The following is a 16,703-nucleotide window of genomic DNA, read 5'->3' as shown; positions in this document are numbered from 1 at the left end:
TCTTTTCTGGTTAATTCCGTGAATTTATGAATTACAAGCATATTCTTGACAGCCAACAACTCGTACAACTGCGCTAGCTTCTGCGTTCTGGCATCATTGCGTAAAAGAGAAGCCATATCTAGACGGTCGAGAAGCCCAGTCGGCATTTCCGGCATTTCCATGTTTGCAAGCTCTACCATTTCGTTCATGTATTTCATAATTGTTGGCAATCGTGCCGAGATCCGCTCTTGTTTTTCGTTTTGAGGTACATCTTCTGGTTTTGACTCTGGCGCAATTCCGAGCAGTCCAACTGGGTCAATTAGCGATCTGTACTCGGAGATGATGCTGGGAATGGTATTCAATTTCTCGTCCAGTCTTAGTATCTGCCGGAGTTTGGTCTGCAACTCGGCGATCTCGTCTACTATTGGTCTACTATCTACGTGGTCTGATGGAAGTATGGACGACCGGAGTCTCTCCTGTGGATCGCTTGATTGGTCGATTCCCAATTGCAATTCTAGAGAGTATAAGCGCTCGTCTATGGCTTTGAGTGTTTGATCTAGCATTGTAGAATACCAAACACAAAAAGTGCGAAATGGAGAAGGTGAAGAAGTAAAGAACAAATCTTATGATTTGAAGTGTAAACCGTCTTAGAAATATACACAACCGAATGTATTTCAAGGTTTAATCAAGCAAATTATACAATATTGTAGATAATGTATGTGTACACAGTGAAGTTTATAGTGTGGAGGGACATATACACATTAGAAAGGACAGAAGCTACGAAATCTTATCAGATTGTTTACAAAAGAAGGGCTTCGATTTTGGTCGAGTCAATTAAAACTCAAAAGTTCATCTGTTTTCTATACGCTCAGGGGATCAGATCGGTCTTTCTTTCTTGCAAACACACCACTACTCCTCTTCGCTACAACTGAAGTCTTCGTTTCGCTTCTCGCCATACAATTCCCGCAAGCTCATCGGTTTGCTTGAGGAAGTGGCTGCGTTGACGCGAGACCCCCGTCTTTTGGGCGCTGCCTGCTCCATATTGATGACAATCGGTGCACCGAAAGCACCATCTGAATCATCATCGCTGTCTGAACTATCGTAAGCCGCGCGGTCGACCAGCGACTTTTGCGGCTGCAGTTGGGTAGGCGGTGGTTGGTCTGGCTTCGCAGGTTCCTCCTCGAGAACCTCTTCCAATTGATCTTCCAAGTCCTGGAAGTCATCGGTCATTGAAATGTCGGCAACAACATCTGCATCTACCTCCGACTCCAGCTCAGACACTGGCTCAGCCTTAGCTCGTGGAGGTGCCTTTCCTGCTGTTTTACGTCTTTGAGGGATCATGACTGGCTCCAGTTTTTGCACTAGCTTTGGTTCCTCTTCTGTATTTTGCATTGGTTGTGGCTCTTTTACTGGCACTGGAACAGGCACTGCCTCCTCTTCACTTTCCAAATCCTCGAAGTCCGAGACACTGATGATGTCCGGTTTCACCTCGGGCGTTGCCGGTGGCCTCTTCGAAGTCACTCTACGGCGCGGAGGCTGGACCAACACTTTCGGTGTATTCGCCTTAGGTTTAGTGGGAGGATTGCTCTTTGCATCGTGTTCGGAAGTAACATTTTTGGCATTCGATGCCCTGGCGCTCTGCGTCTGTTTCCCCACGACCTTTCCCACCGTTTTAGCAGCGCGTCCCGCCCCTACGCCCAGATTTTGAGTCAGTCGATGTGAATTCGGCTGAGCACAATTATCTACATGTGCTTCCGCCGGTTCCAATTCCGGCGTGAGTGCCAGTGGGATATCTAGGTCCATATTGGAGGCTGCGCTCCACTCTGCGATTGTTTTCTGCCATTTCTCCACGTTTCTCGTCTTGCTGACTCGGATCGTAGACCCAAGCTGTCGAAGCTTCACTGTAGGCTGTAGGTCGCCGTGGTCCAGCGCCAGAAACGCCAAATAGTACGAATCGTTGTTTCCACTAGAAGAGGTCTGTGTCAGCCGTTGTCGCTGCTGCACTCCCTCGAAGATTACCGGCACGGGCTTCAGTGCTGCCTTACTGTTTTTCTCCAACAGCTGTGCTTCTAGAATGCACACGTCGTCGTTTTGGTAGAGTGTAAGTGGTTTTGTCTGATCCATGGAATCGGGGATGAATCCGTAACGAATTGCGAGTGATTCTGCACTAGGTGCATTTTGGACACTTGCGAGAAGTCCCGAAAGGTCGATGTCGTATTCTCCGTCCGGAACACTCATCCTGGAGGAAAAAGATGGATTAATTAGAGGAATATAGGTGGGTTATCTGTAGGTTGAGAAGAGGTACGGTTAATTCACGATAAGGGGCGACGGAGGAGGTTTATACAAGAGAAATGAGGATAATTTAATCAATTGAGTACTTTTGACTCTTTTTTTTTTTTCTGATTTCTTCTGGGGTATGGATTGTGTATTGATATGTATATCTACAAGTTGGGAAAGATATGAGTGTGTCAAGACAGAACTACTACATGAAATTGGATAGACTTCTAATTTTTCTTTTTAAACAAATTCTTTGACTTCATTATTAAGCTATAAAAATGCTCCGTTGGTGGGAAGCATGGCATACTATGATTTAGAGGTCCAATTGCCTGTGCATAACAAACCAGACTCTCCCAAATTTACATTTTTATATAGGAAATCTACATGAAATAGTATCAATAGTACAAAAAATGTCACTGAATTATTTCCTCCATGTCAGTTGTTCCTATCTTTGGTCCCTTGATCTGTTCCTGAACATAGCATCTGAAACCAAAACACAGTGATACCCCTACTTCTTTTCAAAGACGTTGCGGTTTCTTTTCACTGCCTGTTTATAATACCATAGGGGTTTCACCGACTTGAATTTATTGTATTGACCAATCATATCGCTGCATTTACTAGATACCTTACATAGCTTGCTTTTTGAAGCCAACACATAAGAATTCGGACCATTAAGAGAAAAAAGGAACACATAATTATATTTTTCACAATCCATTGCATTGAACCTCGCATAAACAATCTTTCCGCACATATCTGATCACTACAATGAGTGACAGCACCAATAATGAAGCTTCATTGAGGAACCCACAGGTTCTTCTTCTTTCTGCTGGAATCGGAACTTCTCTCTTTCTTTCGTACCGGTTATATAACCGTTATGTTCGTCGCATTCAGACTTATCTCAACCTTACTCCTAGCATGTTGAATGGTCGTCGTAGATTGTATGGAAAAGTGACTCGAGTAGGCGATGGAGACAATTTCCGGTTCTATCATACGCCCGGCGGGCCCCTTCTCGGGTGGGGGTGGCTACGTAAAGTTCCCGAGGGTCGCAATAATCTCCAGAACGAGACGCTTATGATTCGTCTATGCGGTGTAGATGCTCCTGAAAGGGCCCATTTCGGGAAACCGGCACAGCCATTTTCTGAGGAATCTCTTCAGTGGTTGAAGAATTACGTGGAGAATCGCTCCGTAACTATTACGCCGTACTCCGTTGATCAGTATAAGAGATTGGTTGCACGAGCGCAGGTGTGGAAATTGACCGGCCGCAAAGATGTCAGCGCGGAAATGATCCGCAACGGTATAGGAGTGGTATACGAAGCTAAGGTGGGAGCGGAATTTGGAGGAAATGAAGGCTGGTACCGGAAGCTTGAACACAAGGCAAAGAAGAAGAAGAGAGGTCTCTGGGTGTTAGGGAAGAAGCTTATTACTCCTGGAGAGTTTAAGAAGAATAATTAACTGTTGTATTGGAAACATCTAGATATCAAGATCGGCAAACTTTGAATGGGCGATTTTCAGTTTTCGTATCAGCGAACTAGATACACAATGACCATGAGTACGGAGCTTCTTTCGAGTCGCTCATTTCATGATAATCGTTGAGCATAGCATAGTACTATCAGTATTCTTGTCTACCAAGGCCAAATGCATTTGAAATACACCTGTTCGTAAATTTCCTTGTCATTGCGTATTTGTAGCTACTCTAAAACCTAGTTCTACTGCTTGCCGTAGCTCTCTACAAGCAAAAGTCTCACTTCCTCACTTAACTCTTCGGCGTGAGCACGAGTGTTTGCCTCGGCATACACTCTGACGGCATCCTCGGTTCCAGAAGCCCTGACGAATGAACGACCCTTAGGGTATTTTGCGACAGCAGCATCGATTTTGGCTTGCAAACCTTCAGGAGCAACCAATGTTCTCTCGGCATTGGTTGTTTTGAAAATAGTCCTGTCCGCGACCACGACCTTCACCAATTTGTTTGGCAAATCGGTGTAAGCCTTGTCCCATTGAGCTGGAGACAACTTGAGGTAGTGGAGAACGGCCAAAACACACAACAAGTCGGAGATTGCATCACCTACACATTGGTTAATCAATCTGGTGAACTCCTGCAAGACAAGAGCAGCTTCTTTCTCATCCTCAGACTCGGCGGAATAGTTGAAGATCTTCTTTTCAGCCTCTGGAGAGAAGATGACAGTTCCGTGTCCATTAGCTTCGAAATAGATACCGACGTCATATTTTTCAGCCTCATGGTGCAAGTGCTTCACACCTGTAGGAGTACAGCGAACAGGAACAATGAGAGTATCCTCGACATAGTCGGTAGCCAGGCCATTGGCATAGGCTGTTTGCACGACAGCAATGTTAAGGTCCAACTGAGGCAACCGTGAAAGAATCTGTTGCAAGAACAATGCCAAAAGAGTTGCTATTTTGTCGCCATCAAGCAAACGGAACTCGCCTGCCTCTGTTTGATAGTAGTGCACTAGACGGTCAGCATCACCATCAAAAGAGCCGTATAAAAGGCCCGGTTGGGGAGTAACGTTCTTGGGGAGTCTTTGGTTGGTCTTTACGTAATCGGCACCACAATCCGAGTTGAGTGTTTGAGGCTTATCATAGTCAGAGTTCACGAAGGCAGCGTCGACGTAGTCAGAGAGGTACTTCTGGACCAATTCCTGGATTTTCGGAGCGCCAATGCCATTGGCAGAGTCTACAGTGATCTGGATCTTGTCAGTAAAGTCTAGGTCCACAAGCTTCTTGAACGCGCTGGCCATCTTGGTGTAGTAGCCAACCTCCAGACGCTCGCCGAAGGCAGCATCGTTCAGTGTACGAGTTATGTAGTGCAATTGAGGAGTGGTCATCAACCCCAAGTCCTCGAAAACAGAATCCGGAATGGTCTGGACTCCATCGATAGTCGCCTTACTCAAGCGAGCAGAGGAATCCCGGGAGTCCCTGGCCACAACCACACGTGCCGAAACAGACATGTCGATCCCAGCCTCGGCCGCAATTGCCTCAATCGTGCCCGCCAAATCCTCAACTGCGCTGTTGGCCAAACGGGTAGCGTACGTCTCCCACGATGCTTCCAACATCGATCCCATCGGATCCACGACCTTCACACCATTATCCTGCGGAGGATTGTGAGACGCGGTGATCATGACACCGACAGTCTGGCCCAGAAGCGCCTTGGAGCGGAGCGCGGCAAGAATGCCCATGGCATACATGGCATAGTCCAAGTAGTTGGCGTTCATGCGAACACCGGCGGTTCCATAGGTATATATAGTATTTTCTGGGCGGTTGTGAGCACTGGCGTGCTTGTGTACAAGTTCGGCTATCATTGTTGCCGTTACGAGGTTCTAGATGGAAGATGTACTTGGTATTGGTGGTGGTATATGGGTGTATGGGTAGCCTGCAGTAGGGAGGTATTCCAATTATGGAATGGAGTTGATCTGAGATGAAACGTGATGAGAAGTGCATTGGCAATAGGAAAGTAGAGAAAAAAATAGGAAAAGTTCTTGTTTTGATTTCTTTGTTCGTTTGTCTTTTCTTTTTCCTCTTTTTCTTTTTTCTTTTTTCTTTTTGATTTTCCTTTATTCTTTTATATTATCATTGGATTAGTTCAGTACGCATTTTCACCGCTTATCATTTTTCAAAACTGCATTCTGGCACTGTACTAATTACACTGTGGGGTCTACTACAGTAGAGTCTACCGCCACCATGAAAAGCCCGAATTCGTTCAAAACTTCCTCCTTCCATAGGCAGGGCCGCAACACCACACCAGAAAAGCCAAAAAGCCCCGAAGCGGCGGCTCGCGAGACGTTTCTCAAAGGTTTGGTCGAGACCGGAAAACCAAACTGGAAAACCGCACCAAAGGAGATCAAAACCCGCTACAGAGGAATTTATCTTGTGTTGTTCTCGATCCCTATTCTATTTATACCCGGATATGAGCTTTACCGCCGTGTTTCGGGAAAATCCACCAAGAAAGTCCAAGAAGGTGAGTTCTTGGGCGGAGACAAGGGTATCCGCAAATTCAGTGAGGAGGAGAAATGGGAGGTGGAGAGAAATAGTTGGATGTACAAAATCTTCGGCAGAGACTTCTTTTTGGACGGCTTCACCAAGAAGTCCATGGAGTCCGAGAGCTCCAAGGAACATAAGTAAATTAGCATAAATAAAGTGTAAAAGAATTGAAGGGACATAATAGACTCATTTCCATGGCTTTTTGGGATGCTTGTGTGCGGGTGTCGCCGCCGCGTGTTTGCTTCTTTGTCGCAGCAGTGAACGCGACCCCCAATCGAGTACTTCTGGAGTGTACTGTTCAGCAACTGAGCCAAGCGTGTTGTTGGGAGTCATGAGACCCAAACAATAGCTGGCGGTTGTATGTGATGGAACTCTGTGTGTCGACCGAGGTGTGGAGCTGTCTCTAATGGAGCTGAGGTTGAAGCCTGGAGGTGTTCTGAGACTTGTGTAGAGAACTGACTTCTCCGCGAAGTGGTCATTTTGTTCGTCAAACTCTTTTGCTAGCGCTTTGTCTGCGATGGATGAGAATACTGGGTGGGTGCGGGAGATCACCGGGATCCTCGACCCATTAGCACTCTGTTTCTCGATTTTGGGGATCTGCGCAGCCGCGATATTATTCAGAATTCTAGGAATTCGTGAGCTGTTGTCTCCGATGGAGGCTTCTTGCAATTTTGCGGGAGAGCCTAGTTTAGAAACTGTCGAAGATTCTTGAAGCTGACTTAGTTTGTCACGCAAGTTGAAGCCTTTAACAGTAGCTGGATCGACGTTCAAACTAATTATCCTATCCTTTTTCATTACACTCAACGGAACTGTTGAAGATTGATTGAACTCTAATCCAAGATCAAGTCCGAGTCCAACCACCTTCTCTTCATCACGCTTGGAGACATTTCGTTTAGGCAACACAAGTGCATGAGGTTTGAACTCAATGACAGGCGTATTTCGCGGCGTTGTATCAGGAGTGACCTCTGCGCTCTCAGCCATGTTCAGACTCGTTCTCAGAAGAGTCAAACAGCGTAGAAAGTCGGGAGTTTTGTGGGTATTTGGCGGTCTATTTTCATTGAACGGAGATCGTAGCTCGCAAAAGGGAGATTCAGCTTGATTTGCAGCATGATCGGTTTGAGGAGATGGATCTAGAAGTGCATGATTCAATTGTTCCCACTCGGAGAGAAGTACATCATTGTACTTGGCTATCACCTCTGGCCTCGCAACAGTCTCCTCCTGAAAAGCATTGTGAACAAAGTTGATGACACCAGAACATAGTTTCAACTGAATCCGATCTGCATCTTCCATAGCGTCTTCGGTCAAGGAGTGCGCCCGCGCCTTTAGCTCAACAACCGCCAGGATAGTTTGATTGACCAAAAACAGGAAGAGAGAGTTGCAATTGCGATCTAGAAGAACAGACTTGCTCAAAGTGTATTCTGTCAGCGTTCTCGCCCATTCTTCTTCGAGGGCGGCGATTCGTCTTTGTAGCTGTTGGCAACTCTTTGGAAAGTGCCTATTGCACTGCTGAAGGAAGTCGGTAGCTTGCTGGGTGAAAAGAACCATCGAAAAGCGCATCGCATCAATACGGCATGATAAATGCTGTAGAGCGCTTAGTAGACTTCCGTCAGAGGGCGAGAGTACTGATAGTGCTGCCAATTTGGCGGAGTAACCAGACAGATGACTGATGTCATTGCATTGGATAAGATTGAATACCTCTCCGAGATTCGTATTTGCAAGAATTTCATCTCCTAACTGGGAGCTGCGAATTTTCAGAAGTTCTTCAGTGCAGCCAGCTACCTCCTCTATAAGGGCACTCAATTGATACGTCTCCATCTCAACTAGTCTTGAGGCCATCAAACATTTTTTTTTCAAGGGTATAACCAACTGCTGTACATCGAACGTATGCATGGTGAGATCCTTCAAGCCCAGACACAATCTCAGATCCTCTAGTTTGACACACCATGCAAACACAGACGTCAAGTACACATCGACTCGGGCCACTATATCGGCCACTCCTACAACTATATTACATTCTTTGGCGTGCCATTGCACATCCTCTTCCATTCCAGCGCAGACCACAAGTTCTCCATGAAGTTGTACTAGGTACGGTAGTAGACATTCGATTGTTTTCTCGATTCTGACACACTGGAGGTCGCAATTGATGTCAAGATTTTCCGCACGCAATAGCAGCAGCCACGGAAGCTTGTCCAAGGCCCATTCTAGTGAGATGGTGGGGGCGGGTGGCATAAGAATGCCTTCTTTGTGTAATGGGACACAATCTTAAATTGAGCAGTTTAAAAGGGAGCGCTACGACTGGTATTTATAGTTTTTCAGTCTATTATGAGCGTGTCGTCACGTGCGCTGTTATTTTTCTTTGTTGCGAGCAATAGCTGGTAAGAATGTGGTTTGTTTTTGTGACTTTGGTGTGTTTGGGGTGTGTTTTGGTTACTGGCACTGTGTGCAGGCGTGGAGTTGACAGCATTGACGGACGCAGAATGAAGGGAAGCAAAAATGGTTGATTTTAATTTCAAGTCGAATTGAATGGGTGAGCAAAAAAAGAATAACATGTAAATATCTCGGTCATCGTGACAATTTAACGCTTTGACTCATCAAAGTACACACCGTCTCTCTACAGGGGCATCTCAAAATTGTAATGATATTGCATGGTACGGTCTGATGCTTTAGCAGTGCTGCAAAGAAAGGGGTGGCCGATGCCGACTCGCGGATCTAGAAGGGTCGACGCAGCACCTAGAAAATAATGTCGTCCTCGTTCTCCTGCAACACATCCTCGGAGCCGGCAGCAGCACCGCCTGCCAACTTCTCTACGTCCTCGATGATTTCGCTCTCGCTGGGTTGAACGGCAGTGGATGCAGCCTTCTTCTTCTTCTTCTTGTTCTTCTTCTTCTTGCCAGCAGGGGCAGGCGAGGCCTCTGCAGAGGCACTTGCAGACGCAGGAACAGAGGCGGCATCTGAAGCGTCCTCGGCGACGGCCTCATCCTCTTCCTCCTCTGCGCCCTCGACATCCTCGACCTTGTCGTCAAGTTCGTCGTCAACGTCTTCCGTTTCGGCGTCCTCCAAAGCGCCCTCTGCGGCCTGTCTCTTGGCCAATTCCTCGGCCTCTTCCGCAGCAACGGCAATCTGCTTCTTCTCTTGCACCTTCTTCAACCGGTAGAACTCCTCACGGTCCAACTCGTCCAACTCGGAGTTGATATAACTGATGGTGTTCTCTGTTCTGGGAATGATCACATGCTCAATGGCATTGACTCTTCTGTTTGTGACCTTGATGACCTCGTCCAAGATAATGAACGCTGTCTGCAACGACGCCAACTCTACAAGCGTCTCTACAGCCTTGGTGTATACAATCTTGGCCTTCTGCACCTGCTGACCACCACGGCCCAAACCGGTCATTTTGAAGTCGTTGATGTCCTCGTTGATGTGACTCTCGAACGCCGGCAAGTACACACCGGAAACGTTCTCCTGTTTGGCTCTGATCTGGAACCGAGCCTTCTGGACACTCTCTTGGACTTGGTACGAGATGTTATCACCGGTGGCATACTGAACCTCGGCCAAGGAGAACGCGGCGGTCTGCATCACACGGCCCATCTTCCGCTTGGCCTCGTCGATTCTCTGGGTGATATCTCTGAATCTCTTGGTCAACGCTTCGGACTTTCTTTTCAAAAGCGAATGGCCCTGCTGGGCGCCCTTCAACTTACCCTTCATGAGGCCCAACGTCATCCGCGTGGGGAAGACCAGCTCTCTGTTACCTGCGCCGGACATTGGAGTGGGGTGTTGGTGTTTTGGAAAGAGATAGTGAGTAATTAATGGGGGTGGGTGGGCAGGTGAGCTGCCGGCCGGTGTACGGGTGGGGGTTATCTAGATAGGCAGTTTTGGTGGTTGAGAAATTGGGTGGAGGGGGGGATTGAGCGATTTAATTGGGGAGGGAAATGGATGGTTGTAATTTTTGGGGCGTTTTTTATTTTTGTAGTTGGTGCTGTTGTTTTTTTTGTGGCTGGAAGCTTCGATTACTGGTGGCTTCTGTTGGATATACTATCTGGGCCAGGTAATAGATAGAGTGGTGGTGGCATAATTAGTCTACTGAACTGGGTTTTTTTGGACAACCTAGCTTTTGATGGTGAGAATTACTTGAATTACTTGAATTACTTGAATTACTTGAATTACTTGAATAACGTTCAGAATACACATTCCGTATATTGTAGCGGTTCTATACCGCATGCTCATTCAATGGTCTCCCGTACCTGCTCTATCAGTATGGAGAGATGCGTTTCGAGTAATATCATTGCTACGCAGATAAAAGAGTTCATTGTGTAACACCACATCTCTTTCAGCAAGAAGAGGTTCATTGTGTGCTTCTCGTGGATGGAGTCCAGCAGACCATGTTCCGCAATAAATCAGACACTTCATACTGATACCTTTGTGTCAATGCCTTGCACCTAAATTCATATCAACATTTTCATATCAATTGCTTCATAGATTCGGAAACCAGAACCAAATCTACCAAGCTATTCCTCCTCCTTAACACAAGTGAGGAGGCAACAAGAAGTTAGGGATCGAGTTCTTGATGAAGTAAATGTGCTCGCAATTACGGCACACCATCTTTCCCTCCACAATCTGCGTCTCTACAAGCAACGTGTGAAGATCACGCAAGATGACCTGGTCATCTTCCATGATGGGATCCAAGCCCTCTGGTTTCACTGGCGGGAGCGACTCGTTGCCCAAATCCCGAGCAACCTTCACAACAGCGTTCCATTCTAGTCTTTCCAACATGTGCACTATGAATTCGGGGTTGTATTCCAGCTCCTCTTGGACGATTTGACAGTCTGAGTATTGGAGTGGAAAGGCATCGACGGAAGAGTCGCAGGTCTTCACGGCACACTTGACGAAATTGGTGGTTATGAACTTCATGTTTCTGGTGTTGTATTTCTTGTGCGCGATTTGCGTTTGTGTTTGTGTGGTTGGTGGTGTGTTCCGGTTGGATATTTTTCGCTCATCTCTCCAGATGATGTACTGTGGTACTGCAGGAACTGCGGTGCGCATGGTGCAAGCTAGGCAGCCATTGACACTACACGATCCATGCGCGCAGAAGAAATGGGGATATCGCGGCTGAGGATTTTTTGCTGCAATTTTGGGTTTTGGAATTTGTCGGATTTTGCTTTCGTAGACGAGGTCATGGTTTTGGGTTTTCCCGCTTTCGATTTGGGAGTAATGGCCTCAAGTTGCAATCCCAACTTCCGAAGCGCCGCCGACGATGAATCTTCCTGTAAGCGCGCATGTACATATGGCTGGAGCCATTGCAGACGAAGCACATCGTTGCGCTTGACGTATGTTTCTCCGAGTGTCTTTAATACCTTATCTGTTAGGAGGACTTTGTAGCTGGTAGTAGGTGACATCTTGGTGACTGTAGGGTACAGATCCGCGAGTTTGTTCAAGGCTATACGTACGCCCTCTGCGGTTGTCACCAGCGATGCAAATAATTTAATGAGGAGCCGGTCCATACGCTCATAGTCTCCAAGCTGCGCGCATGTATCTAAAGCATTTTCGATGGTGCTAAGGCTAACAAGGACTGGCTCGTGGCGGCTATCCAATGCTGCGTCCTTGACCACCTTGTTGGAGAAGAACAGAGGTATGAAGCTAGGCAATTGCTTCCCATCCGGCTCGAGGAAATTGAGAAGGTATTTCAAGTTGTCGTAGTGTTCGTTTCTTGTTTCGTACCTGATTAAAGATTGTAAATACTCTGGATCCTCCTCAATAAGCTTCACATAGAGGCTTCTGGTGAAACTATCTGCATCTGGCCTCTCACTGAGGGGATCGGCGTCCCCATTCTCAAAAGAGGGAAGGGCATCGTAAACGAGCGATTGATAGCTATACATGCGGAGCTCGCCAAATTTGTCAAGCAAAACCCTGAAAATGGAGAGCGACGGACTGTACACCCCTCCATTCGCGAGAAGCTTGGCCAATCCGAGCGCGAGGTTGATGTGTCTGAAAGGATGTGTGTCAGCCTTGTGCTGCGAAAACAATGCGGTAATTTTGGTGAGGTATTCTTCATCGTTAACAACAGGTGATTGAAAGCGGGGCTGCGGGCCGGCTTCTATTAAATGTGTCACGTCACTGTACGAGTAGTTGAGCCAATGAGCAGACTTGTAGTTGTAGAAGTCTTCTCTTTTCAGACCGACGCTATTGAAAGCTACATTGTCGCCGACATCTGCTAGAATATCTTTGAGATGGACGGATTTGCCATCCTCGGCTAGAGATTCTAATAAGGATGCGACACTGGCGCGGTCCCTTTCTGTGAACGACTTTGACAAATTGCTTTCTGTCAAGTAAGAACTATCTGGGTATGAATTTAGTAGCGCTTCATCATTAAATGTTTGTTTTAAATTGAGTTCCACGAGGAACTGTTTGAGCATCAGGGAGGAGAGTAGCATCAAAGAATTCTGGAGCGGCGAAGTGTATTTTTTCTCGGCCTTGTAATCAACCAAAGATTCGTTTACTGGAGCCTCGGTTGTTTCAGGAAACAATTTCTCGAGGAGCTCGGGCAGTTCCGCTAGCAGTTTGACTGCCACGCGTTGACTGGCAAATGAATGTGCTAATTTGTATTGGTTTTCCGAATGGTGTTCCGCTCGGAGACGTCTTGCGACCAATTGCGGTGAGAGAAGACCACTTCTGAATCCATTTTGGGTCGGCCGAACCTCAGAATCCTTTCGTTTAGCTTGTTTGATCAGATTGATCTGACTCTGGATGAGCTCCGTTTCTGAATCCAAATCCAGCACAGTTTCGTCAAAGCGCTGGAGTTCGACCAAGTCCAGCTCAAACTGATTGGCCAGCTGATGTTTATGTCTTGTGCTGAGCATCTGAAGATGCACCAAAAGCGCTACGTTCGCCGTCACGAAAGTCAAGTGTCCTGGGCTCCGGAGAAGCCGCAAAAAGAGCAGCGCATTGCTGGAAGGTGAGCCTGCTCGTAGAGACAACGCAGAGCGGACATTTGTGGCTGCCTTGATGTGTAGACTTCTTTTTATCGATTTCCTCAAGTTCCCAGAACGGGCCGAGAAGAGCATTGTGGATGATTTTGTGTATGGGAGAAGTGAAAGTGTATGTACAGGTATAGAGGAAGAATATTGGAAAGGAACGAAAAAGGTTCGATGGTGGCTTTAGGTGGTAGGGTATTTCTTCCTATGGGGTGATATTCAGGACTGTAGGTAAGGCTCTACTCAGATAGTAGAGGGACGAATAGTGGTAAAAAATCTTGGACTTTGAGGGAAACTAAGATTCTTGCAGGGAATTTTTTTATTTGCTGAATCAATTTTGATATGGGGTTTTTGTGTATTTGAGTTGCGTGGCGGTTAGATGTTTCTTTATGGATTTGACCCATTGGGATTGGCTGCAAATTGAGTCCTCTAGATGATCTTTAAAGAGAAATGTCTGAGAGGTGAAAAGGTTTTGATTTATTTTGTGAAAAGCCGTTTTCAATCCAAGAAAAAAATGAGACTTTGTATTCATCAATTGTCATACGATCTCTAGTCTCTGTTTTCGATCAATAGCTCAAATTTGTCGCCGAATATCAAAATTACTCTATTCCGGGTATTAAAAGAAAAAAAGAACATTTTGGGTTGTTTGAGATAGACTCCGCTTTTCTTGCAACATTAACACGCTTCTCAAATTGATTGTTGTCTTGGTCTTACTTGTCCCGCTTTGATAGAATTTTGAAGGACTCTTCTATAGTACTTGACTATCGGAAATCTTTGTATATTTATTCGAAATAAAGTATACTAGTGAATTTATGATACTTCGAACATCAATTGCCTAATAGAACGAGGATTGGGGACTCTGAGATCTCCTTAACATCTTTGTAGAAGGGATAACCTTCCTTTTTATGATGGGATACCGCTCTAGATTTGTCAAAGCCAAGGTCTGCTTGTTTATTATTTTTAGTAATTTATGAATGTAGCCTACCCTCATTTTCTTCTTCAAGTGTGCTTCCTGATTCTGTCGCTAAACCTTGTGAATAGACCATTCTACTTACAGAGGAGATAAATAGACCATTTTTTTCTTTGAATTAATATTCTTTATCAAAGAATATGCTCCACAGCATAGATCCTTCGAGGGCCTGTTTGCAATCGTGATCCAAGATCCCTCCGACCCACAGAATAACAACACTCGTTCGTCATTCAACTTAAACGGAATAAAGAAGGCATTCGTGAGAGCATGTTCTCTACTGATTGATAAATGTTTCGAGTTGCACGCAGCATTGTTCAAGGAGCGGGTTGGCGCGCTGGTTTTGAGAGACATTATCAGGTTCAATGGTGAAGATGAAGATTTCAATGACGACATAGACAAAGTGATTGACGATGCATTACTCGATTATGCTTATGAGGATATTAAGAGCAACGGTGCTGACGGAAATGACAAGTATTACTTCTCAGATATGACCGAGGACAGTGAAAATGATGGCGCATCTTGCTTTGATGCCTTTCGAAACACAATTCGAATGCCAAATCAAAACCGTTTTCCAAAGCCGCGTCAAGAGCATCTTCGAAAGTACAATCGAAGCTCTTCTAAGGCCCCTTCCAAAGCATCGTCGCCTGCTCCACGGCTCACTTCCAAGTCATACACAGATGGTAAAAAGGTCGAAGACTACATGAGCTTAGGACAAAAACCCGACGCAGATCAGAATAACGGCGGCGTGTGCAAACCTCCGAATTCCCAAAACTCGCTCGTAAAACATAAAAATTGTGACCTTTGGGTGCTGAAACGTCTTCACCCACCCAACTGACTTACATAACCTCCGCTTATGCTTCGCAGTGGCTTTGGTGAATTCCAAAAAGGTTTCTTGTACTCTTATATCAAGTGCCTTTGCACTGATAAATTCATACTCACGGATGACTATCAATCCAGTCACTAGAATATAGAATATCTCGTCAAGAATTCTTGATCTGGAACGGTATCACAGTTACTTCAGATATTAGAAGTCTTTCTTCTACGTTGAGGCAGAGCCACATTTTATCCTTTGAGTGTTATTTGTTATGATGGTAGGATTCGTTCATCTCCCAAAACCAAACTAGGCAACTACTTGAGTATTCAATTCGTTTGAATAAATCAGTTCAGACACAATATATCCCAATGACTTGAAAAAGGTGGAAAGGGTTCATTGGAAAATTAAATGTGTCAATTTTCTAAGGAACTGTTAAGGTTGGAGAAAGAAGTAGCTCGAGCCAAGAATGTCTTAGATGGAACTGACAGATCATTCAACAATACGGAAAAACGACTTTTGATGATTAACTTTTTCTTATTTCCCGGCGAAAAGTTTAGGAAGCTCTTCTAATTCAATGTGAAACTATATTTCATATGAGGCAAAGAATGGACTAAATGAATAATTAGATGTTTTTGTAGATTATAAGAAGCATTAAAGAATTAGTAAAGCATGCAAGCACTTAAAACCCAACTCCTAGCAAAAATAGTTTCGCTTCAAGCAAAAACTGAAGGAGTTCAGGAGAGTATAAAAAAGCCGCCGCAAGATATAAAAAGCAGGATTTCAATTTTCGGAGAGCTCAGCAAGGCAGATTCGAATCTGAACTTTGCTTTGGCTTCGGATGTTCAGGAGACGTTGTGGATTCTCGGTTCATAGAAATAAACCCAGAACCAATCTGGAAAAGAAGCGGGGGAAAAGATTCAAACTCAGTAAGACTGAGGCAAGACTCCAATCCGGGAACTGTTGTGATACGAAGTCATGGTAATTCACACAACTCTCGGCCGTGAATAACACAGAGAAAAATGTCTCTCTTCGGAACTCAGTAACAGAAGCCGTTTTAAAATTATCGCCAATTCTCGTTATTTCGGGTTCGCAGACTGAGACAAAAGTGTCTAATTTTGCTGCAAATCCAACGCACACCAATTCCAAACGCTTGAGTTCGCTTGTGTAAGCCTCACTCCACATGGCAGCCTGAGAGAAATTACGGGAGCATATCTCCTTGGCTCTTTTCCGCGCTGTACGAACGCTGGCTCGCATTTCACCCAGAGCTGCTTCCAATTCATCGAGAAATGTCATGTCCCCAGTCTTCATCATGGACACAAAACGAGCTCCCAGTTCGATCCTAAAGGTGACTGTCGTACAGGTCTTAGACATAGCTACGAGAGTATCTTCCATAATACCAGAAAGGATTTTTTGCTTATCCTGAATGCTCTCGATCTCCTTTCTGGACATTCTTTTAGTGAGGTCATGAGGGAGTTCTCGACTAATCAAATGGAAGTTCGTGCGATTGAAACGGAAGTAGCACAACAAAGCAAATGGAAACTGCTCGGACATATCATAATTTTGCAAAGTCTTGACAGTGTTCGAAAACAAGGCAGCAGAACGTCTATGTTGCCGAAACTGCCAGCAAAACATAACCACTCGGGGAGGCAAATAAAGATAGATAGCGGCCACATTGACAACGAACACCGAGATATTCCAGAGGAAG

At 45.5% G+C, this 16,703-nt stretch overlaps 7 protein-coding genes across 7 annotated transcripts; 1 reads left to right on the top strand and 6 right to left on the bottom strand.

The window, feature by feature from the left end:
- Positions 1 to 888: 888 nt before the first annotated feature.
- On the bottom strand, positions 889 to 2,217 carry PUMCH_000901 (uncharacterized protein; the record flags this gene model as incomplete). The annotated part of the gene is made up of 1 exon (XM_063019975.1): positions 889 to 2,217. One exon carries the CDS (start codon positions 2,215 to 2,217, stop codon positions 889 to 891), a length of 1,329 nt encoding a protein of 442 aa, XP_062876045.1.
- Positions 2,218 to 3,021: 804 nt separating this feature from the next.
- On the top strand, positions 3,022 to 3,708 carry PUMCH_000900 (uncharacterized protein; the record flags this gene model as incomplete). Its single annotated transcript, XM_063019974.1, has 1 exon — positions 3,022 to 3,708. One exon carries the CDS (start codon positions 3,022 to 3,024, stop codon positions 3,706 to 3,708), a length of 687 nt encoding a protein of 228 aa, XP_062876044.1.
- A 254-nt stretch (positions 3,709 to 3,962) lies between these two features.
- Positions 3,963 to 5,570, bottom strand: PUMCH_000899 (uncharacterized protein; the record flags this gene model as incomplete). The annotated part of the gene is made up of 1 exon (XM_063019973.1): positions 3,963 to 5,570. The coding sequence occupies one exon, from the start codon at positions 5,568 to 5,570 to the stop codon at positions 3,963 to 3,965; it is 1,608 nt and encodes a 535-aa protein (XP_062876043.1).
- Positions 5,571 to 6,435: 865 nt separating this feature from the next.
- On the bottom strand, positions 6,436 to 8,478 carry PUMCH_000898 (uncharacterized protein; the record flags this gene model as incomplete). Its single annotated transcript, XM_063019972.1, has 1 exon — positions 6,436 to 8,478. One exon carries the CDS (start codon positions 8,476 to 8,478, stop codon positions 6,436 to 6,438), a length of 2,043 nt encoding a protein of 680 aa, XP_062876042.1.
- Positions 8,479 to 8,979: 501 nt separating this feature from the next.
- On the bottom strand, positions 8,980 to 10,008 carry PUMCH_000897 (uncharacterized protein; the record flags this gene model as incomplete). The annotated part of the gene is made up of 1 exon (XM_063019971.1): positions 8,980 to 10,008. The coding sequence occupies one exon, from the start codon at positions 10,006 to 10,008 to the stop codon at positions 8,980 to 8,982; it is 1,029 nt and encodes a 342-aa protein (XP_062876041.1).
- Positions 10,009 to 10,764: 756 nt separating this feature from the next.
- On the bottom strand, positions 10,765 to 11,286 carry PUMCH_000896 (uncharacterized protein; the record flags this gene model as incomplete). Its single annotated transcript, XM_063019970.1, has 1 exon — positions 10,765 to 11,286. One exon carries the CDS (start codon positions 11,284 to 11,286, stop codon positions 10,765 to 10,767), a length of 522 nt encoding a protein of 173 aa, XP_062876040.1.
- An 8-nt stretch (positions 11,287 to 11,294) lies between these two features.
- On the bottom strand, positions 11,295 to 13,304 carry PUMCH_000895 (uncharacterized protein; the record flags this gene model as incomplete). The annotated part of the gene is made up of 1 exon (XM_063019969.1): positions 11,295 to 13,304. One exon carries the CDS (start codon positions 13,302 to 13,304, stop codon positions 11,295 to 11,297), a length of 2,010 nt encoding a protein of 669 aa, XP_062876039.1.
- Between the last annotated feature and the right edge of the window lie 3,399 nt (positions 13,305 to 16,703).

This window comes from Australozyma saopauloensis, chromosome 1, assembly GCF_035610405.1.
Source record: "Australozyma saopauloensis chromosome 1, complete sequence".
In the NCBI taxonomy this organism is placed as follows: Eukaryota; Fungi; Ascomycota; class Pichiomycetes; order Serinales; family Metschnikowiaceae; genus Australozyma; species Australozyma saopauloensis.
This window is presented reverse-complemented; position numbering and strand designations above follow the sequence as displayed.